Here is a 15,803-nt window from a genome sequence, read left to right as displayed (position 1 = left end):
TTCTTCCCACTGGCACTCTGGGCCCTTATACTTATTATGCCTTCTATTAGGGATGTCTGTCCCCAGATACCTGAAGAACTCATTCTTACACCTCCTCCAAGTCTCTCCTCAATGGTAATTTTCTCTATAGAGCCTTCCTATCCATCTTTTTATAACTGAACACCCCTTCTCCACCCTCTGTGTTTTCTATTTCACTTCCCAGGTGTGTCTTTCTACATAGCGTTTATCACTTTCTAACAAGATAAGTAATTTCTTTATCTTATTTTCTATCTCTTGGCACTAGAATATAAGATCTATATACACGGGGACTTTTGTCTTCTCCTGTATCACCTGTTCTTAGAATAGCGTCTGGCACACTATTGATGAGGTATATTAGGTCCTTTGGTCCCAGTGTTTCCTTGTGTTCACATTCTCTGCCATCTTACCTGAAATGTCATCCTGCCATGGCTAGGTGACATGCCCTGCCTGCTTCCAGGTACTGGACTCAATAATATCATTCCTTTTGATGAATGGGCTATTAGCACATGAGGAAGGAAGAGGAGGGAAGAGGAGCCTTCAGAGGGGGCTTACACACTGAAGCCTGCATCCTGTGCTTCCACAGGCCTCACGGGAACATGTGTGCAGAGTGGCACAAAGGTGCGATCACATGAGTGAGCCAGAGTCAACCCACCCCTGTCACATCAGGCAAGGGTAGCCAGGATCAGCTGACCATCAGCCAAACCCCTGCAGCATGAGCAAGACCAGCCCAGATCAGCACAGCCCAAACCCAGACCAGCTGACTCACAGTCTTGTGACTCATGCACTGTAACAATAAATGAAGGCTGTTTTGAGTAGTTGTATTTTGGCATGGTTTGTTGAGCAACATTATTAGGCCAGCATGTAAGTAAAGCAGCGTGCAATAAATGTTCGTTGAGAAAGAGATACATGTGTTACGGTGACCACCATAAACCCGAGGAGGTTTATAGGCACACCTGTGCCATGAAAGGAACAAATGTTAACCCACGTTCTTGGCACTGGTCCTTTCTTCTAAATACTGGAGGGCTCTCAATAGGGAAAGGGGAGCCATCCTGAATGGGCTTTGGTACTGACTGGCCACCACACTAAAGAGAGCGCCTACTGTTTCCCAGTTCATTTTGAATTTCATGTTAGGCCCATGGAGCCAGGATTCCTGACAGCAGCACCGCATCTTGAACTTCTTTTATTGTTATTATTGTTTTAGCTTTTTCGCTGGAGATAAGCAAAAGGAAGGACAAACATTGAGGACAATGGCATTTGACCTATGCTGTGCAGAGATTGTGTATTTTCTCTCTCTCTTCATTTCTGCTTCTTTCATTTATCTGCCAAGTTATACATAGGTGCTCTCTTTCACCATCATGAGAGCCCTTTTGCTAAGTCTTAGTAATGTGTCCACTGGGTAACCCTTTCATTTCATTCCCAAAGGATCAAAGACCTCATGAACTCTCTGCCAGGACCACTAGAAATCTAAAGCATAAGGTCTTTAAGAAAGAAACCCAACATGCCTGGAACAATCACTTATTTGTGTATGTCCTTTTTAGTCAAATAAATAATTATATATTTTTGAGAGATGAACTCTGAGCACAGTATTAAAAATAACCTGTTTTAGCACCCCCTCTCCCGCACCTACCTACTTCTTTGTTCTGCCTGAGACACACAGGTATATACGACAATCCAGAAAATCATTTGAAATTTACCCGGGAATAATTGTGCAAGGAAATCTATAAATGCTTACAAAATTATTAAATGAAGTCTATTCACTGCTGAGAAAAGTGTTAGAGAAGGAGAAACGTTACTTTCCAGACAGGAGCCAGTTGGCTCAGCTGTCCTTGGCACTCACGGTCCATAGCCTGGCTGCCTGGGGAGGTCTGCCTGGGATGACCTTGTGGACCCAGAGACAGTGTCTCTGCCCAAAAACAGGACAGAGGGACTTCCTCTGGCATTCCTTTGCCTGAGTTCCAGCCCAAGCCCTGACCATCACAGTGTCCATCTTTCCAGTGCCCTGCGGGCTGCTGACCTGAATCGGATGCCTACTCATGTCTATTCCTTCCCCATCTGGTAGGCAGGAGTGGTGGGAATGGAGAGCCCAGTCTTCACTTTGGGTGAGATCCTAACTGTTCTGGGTGACACCTCTCACTCACCTCCTCGGGAGGTTACTGATCGGATTCTAGAGAAAGGGACAAGAATGGTGGGGTAGAAAGGGAGACACTAGGTGGAAAAGAGGCAAGAACAATAGAGGAAGGAGGGAGGAAAGTCAGGTTCTCTGGCTGGGCCCAAGCAAGGACCCATGTACGTGAGGATGGTCCCCCAGATGAGAAGCAGGCTTGGGTAGAGAGACGTGGGGCAGATGGGGCAAGTTTTCTGGTTCACCTCTGGCCTCTGAAGTCATGAATGTTTCCCAGGAGAAATGGCTTTTTTCCTGCCTATTTTTACAATGTAGATGGTAGTTTGCTTTATTTTATTACCCTGTGCTCCCATGTGCCCTCACACATAAACTATCTTTAATTTATGAACTAAGGCAAAGCCCAGGGGACTTTTCTACATTAGTAAACAGAACTGAAAACCTTGTAAAGGTTGTTCTGCAGTCTTTACAGTCCATTGTATTACTTAATGATCTCTGTCTCTGACTCTTCTCTGACTCTTCTCTCTCTCTCTCTCTCTCTACACACACACACACACACACACACACACACACACACACCTGTTTACTAAGCGGCTGTTTTATTGTCTCTATTATGTTGCAAACTTTTAGAGGCCCCAGCCAATATCCTGTCATCACAGGTGAGCAAACAAAGTCTCAAAAATTCTCTGACGTGAAATTGTGTACATGGGCAGGTTGACGAACTTTATGTAAATTAGTAGTGGAGAGAAAGTTTTGTTAGCAAATTCAGAAGGAAAAGGCAAGAGAGATCCTCCAAATATAGTTTAGAATCTTGTTCTTCTGTCTTCAGGGTCCAGATTCCATGATACTTCCTTCAAAAGTCTTATCTAGCCAGCGATACGCTTATAAATGCTCCACAAACTGCTCTATGCAGAAAGGTGCCAACTTATAACATCGTCAGATCCATGCTGTGAGCTCTCCAGGCGTGGCTGCTGGAAGCATCCATCCTGGTGGCACCATATGTGCAGAGGGGAGGCCACACACCTGGTGAGCTCCTGCTCGCTGGTGAGGGCTGGCTCCTGGACCCCACTCTCCCCCGCTTGGCTGTCACGACTCCATGTCTCTGCTTTTCAATTCAAGCTACTGCATCAGTCTAATTCTGCCGGGCTAGTCTACCTTTCCACTACAACTATAAGAACTATGAAGACAGGACTATAAATCCACCACAGAACCATTTACAAAAAAGTCAACTCTGTGTGCATGCATGCATGTGGGTATGTGTGTGACAGACAGAAACATATGCAATCTTTCATCTAATTGAAGCCTTTAAAATATTTTAAATATTTCTGATTTCTACTAGTTTATTTACATCCTAGGTGCTCTAAATCTCTGCATTCAACAAAGTCTCACTGTGTGGATGAATGGCAGTAACAGAAACCCTGTTGTTTGGACAGTAAACTGAGGGGCACATTACCACTGAGCTATGTCACCAGATCATGTCATTTTTTATTTTGCAACAAGATCTTACTAAGGCTGGCCTCAAATTCATGATCCTATTTCCTCAACCTCTCCAGTCACTGTTATTATAGGGGTCCACCATCAGACCTGGCAGTAACTCCTATTGTTAACAAATAGGGAAAGGGAGTGAGAAGGGAAATTGCATGGAAATGGAAGGCGATCCTCAGGGTTATACAAAATGTCATATAAGTGGAAAGGAGGGGTAAGACAAGAGAATACAAATGGAAGAAATGATTTACAGTAGAAGGGGTAGAGAGAGAAAAGGGGAGGGGAGGGGAGGGGAGGGGAGGGGGGATAGTAGACAATAGGACAGACAGCAGAATACATCAGACACTAGAAAGGCAATATGTCAATCAATGGAAGGGTAACTGATGTGATACAGCAATTTGTATACGGGGTAAAAGCGGGAGTTCATAATCCACTTGAATCAAACCGTGTAATATGATGTATTAAGAACTATGTAATGTTATGAACAACCAATAAAAAAAAAAAAAAAAACAAATAGCCTGCAAAACTCAGCCTCCTTTACAGAGGAATGGCCATACACCAGGGTCCTAGCCATTTGAGAAAAAGTATAGAAATTGTGACAGCTTCTGATAGCTCTGTTGAGGAGTCAGATAGCAGATGTGCTCTTTCTTTCTTTATGCAGTCTAGAATAGCTGATACCAAAGTACCAATTCTTGTCCAATAAGCAAATGTGGAAATGGAGGCCACTTTTGGTGTCTCAGCTGGTCAAAAGGATCCCGGGATCCTGAGGAAACGACGGAGCGGAACTCATCTATTAATAGCCCACCTCTGGCAACTGATATAAGAGAATTCAGCATCTACTTTGTTTAAGCTCTTATTACCTATTTTTCCACATCTGTTAGAGTTGAGTTTGAAAGGACACACCATGCACAATATAATAAATATCTGCAACCCTGAAAATTGACACAAGTCAAAATATTCTGCTTCCAGAGTGACCCAGAGCCATTTCATAACACAATGACTCATGACCTTACTTGTCTCTCCAAAAGTTGTGACCCCAATGTCCACAAACGTCTTCAATGCCAGTCTTCACATGATCAAAAAACTAAAACAGAAAAAGCAGGCTCATTAATTAGCTATCACCTGAAGTCAGCAATTTTTAATTTATAATCATGACTAAACTGCAATGACCCTAACAGTTGTTGTTTCTTATTGTCGGTTTATGTTTTCTGAAAGCAAGAAAACCAACAATTTGTCTTCCAATTAGAGGAGACGTTGGTTATATCAATATTCAGCAATTACTATCTCAATTATTTTGACCATCATAAGAGTTTGTTCATAAGTTTGAAAAATATGAAAAATGGGAATAATTGTCAAAATGGTAAAAAGTGTGTAGAAACATTTTTAGATTGAAGGAAGTAAAGAGGGAGTTTCTTGCGCCCTCTGTTGATATAGGAGTTTAGCAAGCTGGCTGGGAGATGCCATCGTGGGATTATGATTATTATGATGCTCCCACGCAGACCTGCTCCAGGCCTGGCACCCTCCGCCATTCCTTTCTTCTGCAAATGAGCAATTGGGTGTCAAGTTGTTTTAATAATTCAAATACTTCTTTCTTTGTTCATGTAAGTGTTACACTTCATCAGCACCTACCCGGCAGTGGATCTCTTCACTGACAGCTTGCTGCTTCTTATTAGATCTCTTAACATCAAGAAACTCCACCAGTGGCCGGATGGTTATCCCCTACAAAGAAAAAAAAATTATGTGAGCCTTCTTATAAAATAAAATTAAAAATTCAATAACAACTCCTCCTAAATTTTGATGACCAATAACAAAATGTATTTTGCTGCCACAATTAAAAAAAAACTAAACGGAACATTTTGTTAATTTTTTCTTCCTTTTTGTCAGCTGGATTATTTTTGGAAGACCATTTCCTCACACAAAAGAATAGATTAAAATGGAAGAAATGACAATAATTCTAAGAATACTAGAATATGATCCAGTTTGGAAGAATCACCTACTTCTTGTATGGTCCACAGAAATACTTCAACAATTCTTTCATTTGCTTATTTATCAAGACAATTTTAACTAAGTTCCTACTGCATCCATGCCAGGGGCTTGGGCATTTGGAACACAGTGATTAACACTTCAGTAGCTCAGCTCTGAGACTTTGGAGTCTAATACAAAGTCAGATCTATCCAACAGCAACTAAAGCAGGGACAAGAGGATGGAGAAAGAGAACACAGGCCAGGGGTCAAGGAAAGCTTTATACGGAGAAGCGCTCAACAGGAGTGTTGGAAGTATCTCCAAGCAGTGACCTCAGGGAGGCCAAGGGCCAGCACTGGTGAGGAGCATGAAGTAAATCTGGGCATGTTCATGAATGAATTTGCGAAATGGAAAGAATTATCAGCTCTTCAGTAAACCAAAACAAGAAAAAGAAATTCTCTAATGTGTCCAGAGTTTTCTACCACAGTGTGACAGCGAATATCTCAATTAGTGATAGAACAGTAAAAGCGTTTCCATGGGAGAGCTCCCTGTCTGCCATTCAGCACAGCTCTGCATGTCCCAGTCCATTCAACAAGAACAGGCGAGGAAGGGGTAGGTGGGAAGATTTTTGTCGCTATCGAGGATGCTCTACTTTTCTGTCCAAAAAATGAAGATAAGATTTAAAAAGTGATGAATATAAAATGAACTTGCAAGATCCATTCCATATACTTATTTAAAGATATAAAAGAATATGTGATAGCAATGAAAAAAAAAGTATATGGTATAACCAGGACATATTAGTATACAATAATATGTTTAATATATTAGTATGTTATATAGATAGTAAACACACACACACATTAGATACACATTAGATACATGTGTCTGTGTGCATGTCTGTGAATACAGATTTGGATACACACGAACCCTATAACAAACACATAAAGTCTTATGAAGGATATTTGAAAGATTTGAGTGTAAAAAAAAAAGACATATACAGTTCCTAGATAGGATCACAATATTCTGATGACAAATTGTTTCTCAATTATCATGTTTATGCAATGTAATTCCAATACTATATTGACAAGGATTTTTAACAGAATTTGAGAAATTGATTTTAAATTAACCTGAAAGAGAAAATGAAATCAGAAAATTGTAGAAAAAGGAGGGTGAGGGGGAATTTACAGATATAGAATGAGTCACTAGCCAATAAACCTAAAAGTATGTGACAAGGCACCAAAGTAGGGCAGTTGGGGAGGCAGTGAGAGAGGGGGTACAAGAAGTCTGCTTAGGCTCTTGCTCCATGGGTAGAGGACAGGAAGAAATGTTGAGTTTTCGGGAGAGGAGTGGAAGATACGATAAGGTCTAATCCATAGCATTTTGATTTCTTTCTTAAAATTCCACGTCTTTAAGAATGCATTTGACAATGTAAACACACATACACACAACTTTCTTTTTCTTTTTTTTTTGCGGGGGCTGAGGGATACCAGGGATTGAATCCAGGGGCACTTAACCACTGAGGCACATCCCCAGCTCGTTTTTTAAATTATTATTTGTTTTATTTAGAGACAGGGTCTCAGTAAGTTGCTCAGGGCCTCACTAAGTTGCTGAGGCTGGCTTTGAACAGGCAATCCTCCACTTCAGCCTCGCTCCCAAGATGTCGGATTATAGGTGGGCACCACCACACCCAGCACACACACACACTGTTAAAAGGAGGTCCTAGGTTTTGTTCCATCCATCCAGCTCTGGGCATTTTTCATCTTACTTTCATTTCAACTTTCTGAAAGGCAAAGTGACCTTGGCCAAATTTGGCAATTTGTGTTCTCCTTGTATTCCAGTCCACCACTTTGCAGTAACAGGAAGTAATAACAGCTTCCAATCAATACATGTTCTGTCATTTTTAATTTATGTAAATTAAAATGGGTCTAAATCTGTGGCTTTCAGAGATGGCTGAGATGGCTGAGTTGCATATTCCAAAAGCCCACTCGCGTGATAATAATTCAAGGAAAAGTCAGGAGAATGCAGGCGACTTTGAAACTTGTACAATATCTTCTACACTAACTGCCGCTTCCCATGTTAGTCTCCCTGTCAGTGTTCAGTTAGTAAAGAACAAGTGAGTGTCCAGTGTTTGGAAATACAGAGAATAAAAAAAAAAAAAAGATAGGGTGTGCATATATAAATAGGGAGCAACAAATCCCACCATATGTGCAACTGTAATGCACCCATAAGAAATATGGAAAAATACCATTGGGCACAGTGGCGCACACCTTTCATCCCAGCAGCTGGGGAGGCTGAGTCAGGAGGATCAAGAGTTCAAAGCCAGCTTCAGCAAAAGCAAAGTGCTAAGCAACTCAGTGAGACTCTGTCTCTAATAAAATACAAAATGCCTGGGGTTACGTGTCCCTGAGTTCAATCCATGGTACCCCCCAAAAATATATATATATATATATATATATATATATATATATAGAAAAAAAGACAGGGCCCATGTCCAGTCCCAGTGCTCACATTGCTTCCTTCCACTAGACAGATAATCTGGAAGTCAATGTGCTAATTGAATAAGTCACAGCTCATCAACTCCAAGAAGCAAGTGTGGCTACCACCCAGATCAACTCAGGTTTCTTAAAGGATGACATAGTTAAGTTTATCATTAATAAGCATACAAATGTGAGCTTGTGTAGAGTTCCTTTTGATATCTGCCCCATCTCCTTGAATAATTTACAGTTGTCACGGTATGTTGCTTTCTCTCCCCTCTTCCTTTCCTTCCTCCTTCAGTGCAATGGAGGCGGAAGACATGGCATTTGTGGATGCCACTTTTAGCTAAGCTGACTGTTATAGTCTAGGAACCAGGATCTCTGGTTGGGAGGAAGAGAGAGAAATACAAACACACACAAACAGAAAACATAGGTAACCTTTGACAAAGCACCTTATTTGATCACCGTGGAACATTTTTAGTTAAGTCAACTGGAGAGCAATTTGATCAGGCTTAGAAAGGTAAGTTAAATTTTCTCCTGCTCATTTGGCTTTGGCACAGTCAACCTCATACCTACAGGCAGAATAAACTGTGAGACTCACTGGGCAGCAGTGCAGGGAGACTAATAGGGAGGTGAGATTTGTTTTTCCTCTGGTTCTGTCTCTGCTTTCCTCCTACTCTACATTCCTCTGCTGACATTAATGTGATGGAGAAAGAAAGAAAGGAAAAAAAAACTGTTGTGTGGTTAAAATGAGCATTCATTTGGTGTGCTCTTTGGCGAGGGGATGAATTATTGTTTTGGAAATCAAACAACTAAGGATGAGGAGAAACTGCCTTCTACCTCCTTGCAGACTTAGCAGTCCATTCCCAGAAAAACTTGAAGAAACTATGTTCATTTATTTTAGAACGCCCCTACCATTGCTAACCTATCTTACATAAGGCTTTTCTCACGTTACAGACTTGATCACGAAGATTTCAAAACCAGTTGCCCAATAGCATTGTTTGAGAATGGCATATGTGGAATAAGAATCACAGAGGGTTGGAGCAGGTGTCCCTGGCCCCTGGCTGTTGGTCTTTGAGCACTCACCACCCTGCACAGTGGTGACCTGTAGGACATCCATCTTCTCCTAAACCACTTCTTTTACTGTACCACTGTATTTAAACAGGGCTTATACTTTGAAAAGAAAAAAAAAAAGCTAAAACAAAGCCATCTTTTGACAGACATGCTCCTCTGCTCACTACCCCTTTCTCTGCCAGACTTCCATGAAACTTCCAGTATCATCTCTCTCCAACGTCTCTCTTGTTCGTCTTGAACCCCATCAGTGGAGTTTCACCCTCACCATCCGACCCCTAAGGGTCCTTGTGAAGGGGCTGCTCCTCCCCACATTGCTGTCTCCCACAGTCCACTCTCCATTCACTCTTTGCTTGAACTCATAGCTGCTTTGGTAGAGTTTCTAGAACCTTCTCCTTCTTGAACACTTCCTTCAGTACTGCTGCATCACCCCCTCCTGCGGCTAGTTCTTTACTATTCCCTTTGTTCAATCTCCTCCTGGCAACCTAGCTCACCAAGGTTCTCAGCATCTTCTCAATTCTCCAATATTGCAGGGTTTCAGGGTTCAGCCCCAATGCCTCTTTTGTATACTCCCTCTCCGTCATTTGCTGAATGATTTCTTCCAGACCCAGGCTTTCAAAGCTGCGTATAGACAGATGGATTCCCACTTTACATTTCCCACTCTGGCTTCTCCCATAAATTCCAGGCTTATGCGTCCTTGCCTACTCAACATCTCTTCCAATGGGTACACATCTAAGATTCAACACTTGATATTCCTTCGAACTCAATAGCGCCCTCAGTATTTTCCACCAAATTAAATGTCACATTCTTTATTTGATTGCTCAGTCAAAAACACTAGAAAACTTACTGTTCTTCTCACTTCCTAAATGATTCACCTACATCTTTCCATTTTAAAAATGCCTAATTATTTTGCTTATCTTATTATTGGAGTAGAATGAATTATTCTGAACTCTGTGGAATTCTACCCAGTAGTGGTACGTTCATTAAATAAAGGGACAGTGTCATCATGAAATAATATACATGACATATGAAAAGCACATTTGAAGGTCCTCACAATGTCTATAAACTAGTGGGCATCATCCTTCCAGTTTGAGAGGCTAAATTTAAAAAAAAAAAGTTTATTTAATTGTCAGGATACCACAAGCCCTGAGTCCCCTATGTTTTTGTAGGGGGCACTGAGAATCACTACTTTTTACCTGGGCCATTCCTCAGGGTTGTAAGCAAGGAGCAACACTGAAAGATAAAGTCAATAGATTCCCATGTTCAGGGTCCACCTCCTGTAATGCAGCCTAGTATGAGCAAACATTCATCCTGAACCCTCTGTCACTTGCATGGGGTCAGAGGCTATGGATGACTGACACAAGCCCACACAAAGATTCTGGCTTTCACCAGGAGTAATAAAGTCTTTTGTCTCTGACCCAGGAGACTTGTAACTTTTACCATCATCTATAAAGCAGTAATAGGATAACTTGTTAGCCTGCATGCTTCATGCACAATTATTTATAGTAAATTACATCACAAATCTGCAATGGTGGCCAAAAGAGACTATAATCTCCTGAATCCTAGTAGATTAACTGTGATTTTTTTATTTAGTATATTAACTTGTAGAAAACCATGGATTTATGGAATTCTGTTGCTCTGACATGTGTCTACAGTGATTCCCTATGTAATACATAATCAGTAATACTAAGTAATACTCTATTTTTCCTTCCAAATAAAAGCATATCAAAAGAAGTTAATTTTCCTTTCTTCCAATACTATTTTACTTAATGTTGCATATTAAAACATAGCAAATCATAGCAAATATTAAAATCCTGTGTCCAGTGTTGCACTTGACATGCATATTCTGTATATCTATACACTACCTGAGAGGGAAGTTCCATTAAAGATCTTTCATAGCAAAGTAAACTGAGAGCCACAGGGACTATTAGGACCAACACCAGATTTCAGATCAGATTGGTCTTATTCCAAAATCTGTGCTTTGTATTCTGCACTCTACCTTCCTTAATTTTTAATATAATTTTAAAATGTGAGAAACAGCTTATATTTTATTAAAAAACATCACCAACATTACCAACCATCTAAGGAATCAGAAGTGTTTACTCATGCAACATTCCATCAGCAAAACTGTATCCTGATAACATGATAATGTGTTATTCAAATGAGCAACATGATCCAAGCAATGCTTAAATTCTCATGACAAATTTATGATATAAAATAATAAACCATATATCACACGAAATTCTATTTTTAAAGACGTGCTAACTCAACGACACGAAGGTCAGAGGAGCTTATCCTTTAAGAAATACAACAACAACAACAAAAGGCAGAAAACACATCTTAAAGATGAGTAATAAGTCCATCGGCATAAATACTGTCATTTGAAAAAAAATACAGAATTCTTACTTGAAAGGCAAAATGTTATGTATGGATTTATAATTAGTTATTCTTACCATATCTGTAATCTATTATTTCCCTCCAGCTTCTTTCACTGAGTTCCTTAATTTCTGATGTGTTCTGGAGGGTAAAATGTGTATCTTTGTGTGTGTGCGCGCACATGTCTAGGGCATGCAGAGTACCACAGGAGCCAGAGGTGGGGAACAGAGTGGGACACGGAGGAAGTGATCAGAGTCAAACAACACACACACGTGGGCCTCCAGTCTGTGCATGTAAAATGGTGACACGGAGCTCAGGAAAGGACAGCTTCCAGAGTATGTGGAACTAAGCCATTTCTCTTTTCCCTGGACATCAAAATGAGTTTGGTTGAGCAATCCTTCCACCCAATCAAAGGAAAGACACATGAGCACATATGTCAGCTCCAAACACTGACCTTCAAATTGTTCCACCTCTGGAGGGTCAACCTGACCTGTTCACAATATCGAATCCAGCCAGGACAGCTCAACCGTCCCTTCTGTTTTTCTGTGAGGGCCACCTTTGTCCTTCTCTTCCTTTCTACCTCCTCCTCTCCTCTCTATACTTGGAGAAGGTTCCCACATCACTGGGAGCAGGTGGATCATCTCCCATGAACTCCCTGGCTTCTCACCTCCCACTGTCCCTCCTCCTACATGCTCTTGGCTTTCTGCATGGTATAAGAGTTACAGATTACGTTTCGGGTTATCCTTGATCCTTCCAAGACAAACAGGAATTCATCTACTTCTTTCCATCTCTCTCACGACTACAGAAGGCCAAATCATCATCATTTCTCACCTGGACTACCACCGTGCAAGCCACCCCAGTTAGTCTCACTGCTTCTATTTTTGTCTCCTATAATTAATTCATTCTCTCATCAAACAGCCAGTGGTATCTTTTTAAAACATGTCACTCTCCTGCTTCCAATCTTTCTCATCACTCCTCAAATAAAACCACAATGCCCACCTCATCCTCCAAAGCTCAGTGATGCATGCCTTCCTCTGTCTTCCAGTTGTACTCGCTCACAACTCGGTTGGTTCCTTCTGTCTATGCCATGAGTCTTCCATGCTGGAGCTGTGTGTCAGCTCTTCCTTCTGCCTGGAATGCTCTTGGCTCAGGTCCTAGTTGACTCCACATCTTTCATATCTCAGATTAATCATCACCTCCACAGGAAGGCATTGGCAAACCTGATCTACATGCCCAATACATTTTGTCCTTGACAGCAGAAATTTTGCATGTTTCCTTTGAGTATCAGCAACCAGTCCAGTGCACAGGACATAAAAGTTCAGACCAATCCTACCTGAAGCACGGTCTGCCAATTGATGCTATCCCATGGAGAGCACTGGTCTGCAAACTCTTTGTTATTAGTTGGTGATGATATCGACAAAGGAACATCACCTCTATTAGGTCAGTTATTTTAAAACTAAGCTTATTTATCACATTAAAACTTAAATATAAATAAATATGGCATTCAAAGTGGGTGTACAGGAATGTAATATGGGCAAGCAGTATTTCACCTATATTTCTGTATTAACACCAAAATCCAAATAGGCAAAAAATCAGGAGTATAACAGTGACACCCTACATTAATCACTGTATACACATTTCATAAATAATATCACACATTTTGCAATACTTTTTTCCTTATGCAATATTTTTTTCTGATTTTAAAAACATGACTTATGTCTAAAAAACCTAACTAAAAAATTTAAGCTCCTATGCTTTATTGTCCTGCCTTGAATTCTATCTTTCTCTGAAGTCACATTTGTCATATTTTACATATGTCGAAGGCCACAATGATGGGGATAGGAGGACTAGTTTTGCACTGCAGGCATATGGAAAGCTCTCGTGTAGATGACCATGGCTTGACCTCCCCTTGACTGAGTTCCAGTCTCACTAGACTGACATGATTCTGTTTTTGCATTTGGCACTGGTATTTGACAGTCTTGGTTTGGGGAGGATGGAGAAGAGACCCGAAGCCCTGAATACCTTGCTGGACTCACTGTGCACAGAGGCAGCAGGTCTAGGAAGAGGAGGTGGTCAGTCCGTCCTGAGGGGTCTTTCCCTTCAGGCATGCTATGAAGGAGGATTAAAATATTCAAAGAAACATGGATTCCTTCACAATCCTGCCTCTGGCAAGATGTGAGAGTAGCAAATTGGATGGCCTGTTACAAAGGTCCTCTGAACTTTGAAGATAAAAGCTGAAGACAAGGAGTGCGTCTCCCTTGGATACCCAGAAGGCTCCACGGTATTTCATGAGTTTAGGGAGGGGATTCCAACCACTCTGGGAGATTTGAACAAAAATAATTACACATAACAATAGATGAAACTACAATCAGTGCCACAGAACATCTTGTCCACAACAGGTCAAATATGTAAGAGTTGCTCTATAAGATTACCATGGAGCTGAACTATTCCTGTTCCAGGGACAACACAGCAGTAGTGACATCATAGCTCAGCCATTACTCATGTGTTTGATGGTGGTGTCAACAAACCTACTACGCTGCCAATCCTAGGTAACAGGGCACCTACACCCATGCTCAGTACCACACATGGTACATGATAATAACAAACAACTGCCACTGGTTTACTTATTTTCTACACTATACCTTTTATCATTATTTTAGAATACACCCCTTCTGCTTTTTTGAAAAAAAGTTAACTATAAAAGAGCCTCAGGCAGGTCCTTCAGGGGGGATTGTAGAAGAAGGCCGGCGGTACCACAGAAGGTCACAGCTCCGTGTGGGGTATTACCCCTGAAGACCTTCCACTGGGACAAGATGCACAGGTGGAAGACAATGATACTGATGATCCTGACCTTGTGTAAGCCCAAGCAGATGGGTGTGTCTGTGTTTTAGTTTAACAAAAATGTTTTGAAAGTTAAACAAATTAAAAATATGTCATACCACATGGCCTCGGTGTGTAAGAGTCAGGACCACCTGGGTTTGTGTGAACATCATGGAACTTCATAGATGAGATATCCTAACATTGCCTTTCTCAGGTGTGTTTCCATCATTCCCCGACACATATACCATTCAGCATCACCTGGTGAGTGCTGTCTTCTCTCGGTAATGACATGGTCTAGGCAGCGAATCCCGGGCTCTACTTGAAGCCTGTAAGTCACTTACAATGTGAGTCCTGGGGTCAGTCTGTTTCTGTCTGTCTGGAAGTCAGCTGGCTTAGCAGGAGGTCACACTCGCCTCCACCTCAGAGAATTTCTGAGGATGAACTGAGATGTGCACACAAGAGAATCTTGTCTGAGAGCCTGCCATCCTGTGCTGCGGCCAGTCACTGAAGGACCATGCACCACAAAGGTGTGAACGTCAGGGACAGTAATAGAAAGTGGTTATCTTCTTAACTCAGGCCAGGGTCTCCCCAGGCGTCCTTCCCCAGGACTCATGGGGCTCACTGTGCTTGATCACGGTGGAGAGGTAGGGGTCAATGGAGTATGGACTTGCTTTCGGAGAACTGACTAATGGGAAGGAGGGGAGCCATGGCGTGTTACCATATTGAGCACGTACTACACACCAGACTCTCCAGCAGGCACTTCCTTTAGGGTTAAAAACCAAACTGCTTTTTCTTCTAGTGACTGCTCTGCCTTCTGCTGACTACGTAAAGTTGGCAAGATAACATGACCTCGGTTTCCACGTCCCACTCTACAAACTAGGGACAATGAACTCCCAGAGTGACACACTCTGGAATTGCTACCAAGGTTAAATGGGTTAATAGGCAAGATGCTGAAGTCTGACATAGGCACCTTGGAGGCAGTCTGTGACTATTGATAAAAGTAAAAAGGAAAGTTAACAAAAAAAGTAAAAAAGAAAAAAAAAATGGGCCTTTCCTCCTTCCTCAGAGATGGCTTGGAGTCCGTCTGCTTATCGGCTTCCCTCTGCTCCCCAGTGTCTAAGGTCGGGTCATCTCAGAGACCAATCCTTAGCCTCCTTTTTTGGTTTCTTCAACATACATTTTCACTCTCTTGATAATCACGTCGAGTCTCGTGGCTTCAAATCCCAACTGCCAATGACTGATCTCTTCCCTGAGCTCTGCCCGTGCAGCATGTCCACTGGCAGGACTCTCAGACACCCCTGACCCAGCATGCCCACACCTGAGCCAGAAACCTCCTGCTACTGTCTCTTCCCCTTCTCCCCTGAGCAAGACCATCCTTCTAATTCCTCAGGCCAAACTCCTGAAGTCACCTGTGCCTCCCCCTTCCCTCACACCCACAATAGTCCACGAGGGCACTTGGCAGTGTCCATGTCCAGAAC

The 15,803-nt window shown here is 41.8% G+C and overlaps 1 protein-coding gene across 3 annotated transcripts in view; it reads right to left on the bottom strand.

Moving 5' to 3' along the window:
• Window positions 1-15,803, bottom strand: part of Slc9a2 (solute carrier family 9 member A2) — an 85,828-nt gene that overhangs the window by 12,377 nt on the left and 57,648 nt on the right. For all 3 annotated transcript variants that reach the window (XM_026408614.2, XM_077791814.1, XM_026408615.2), the window contains exons 6-7: window positions 5,252-5,341; window positions 4,636-4,706 (exon numbers count right to left, since the gene is read on the bottom strand). In XM_026408614.2, coding sequence (XP_026264399.1) covers window positions 4,636-4,706; window positions 5,252-5,341 — 161 coding nt within the window. The remainder of the gene's footprint in view (window positions 1-4,635; window positions 4,707-5,251; window positions 5,342-15,803) is intronic.

The sequence above is a fragment of the Urocitellus parryii genome, chromosome 12, assembly GCF_045843805.1.
Source record: "Urocitellus parryii isolate mUroPar1 chromosome 12, mUroPar1.hap1, whole genome shotgun sequence".
Lineage (NCBI taxonomy): Eukaryota > Metazoa > Chordata > Mammalia > Rodentia > Sciuridae > Urocitellus > Urocitellus parryii.
Note: the sequence above shows the minus strand (reverse complement) of the source record. Positions and strands in the feature narration are given on the sequence as shown.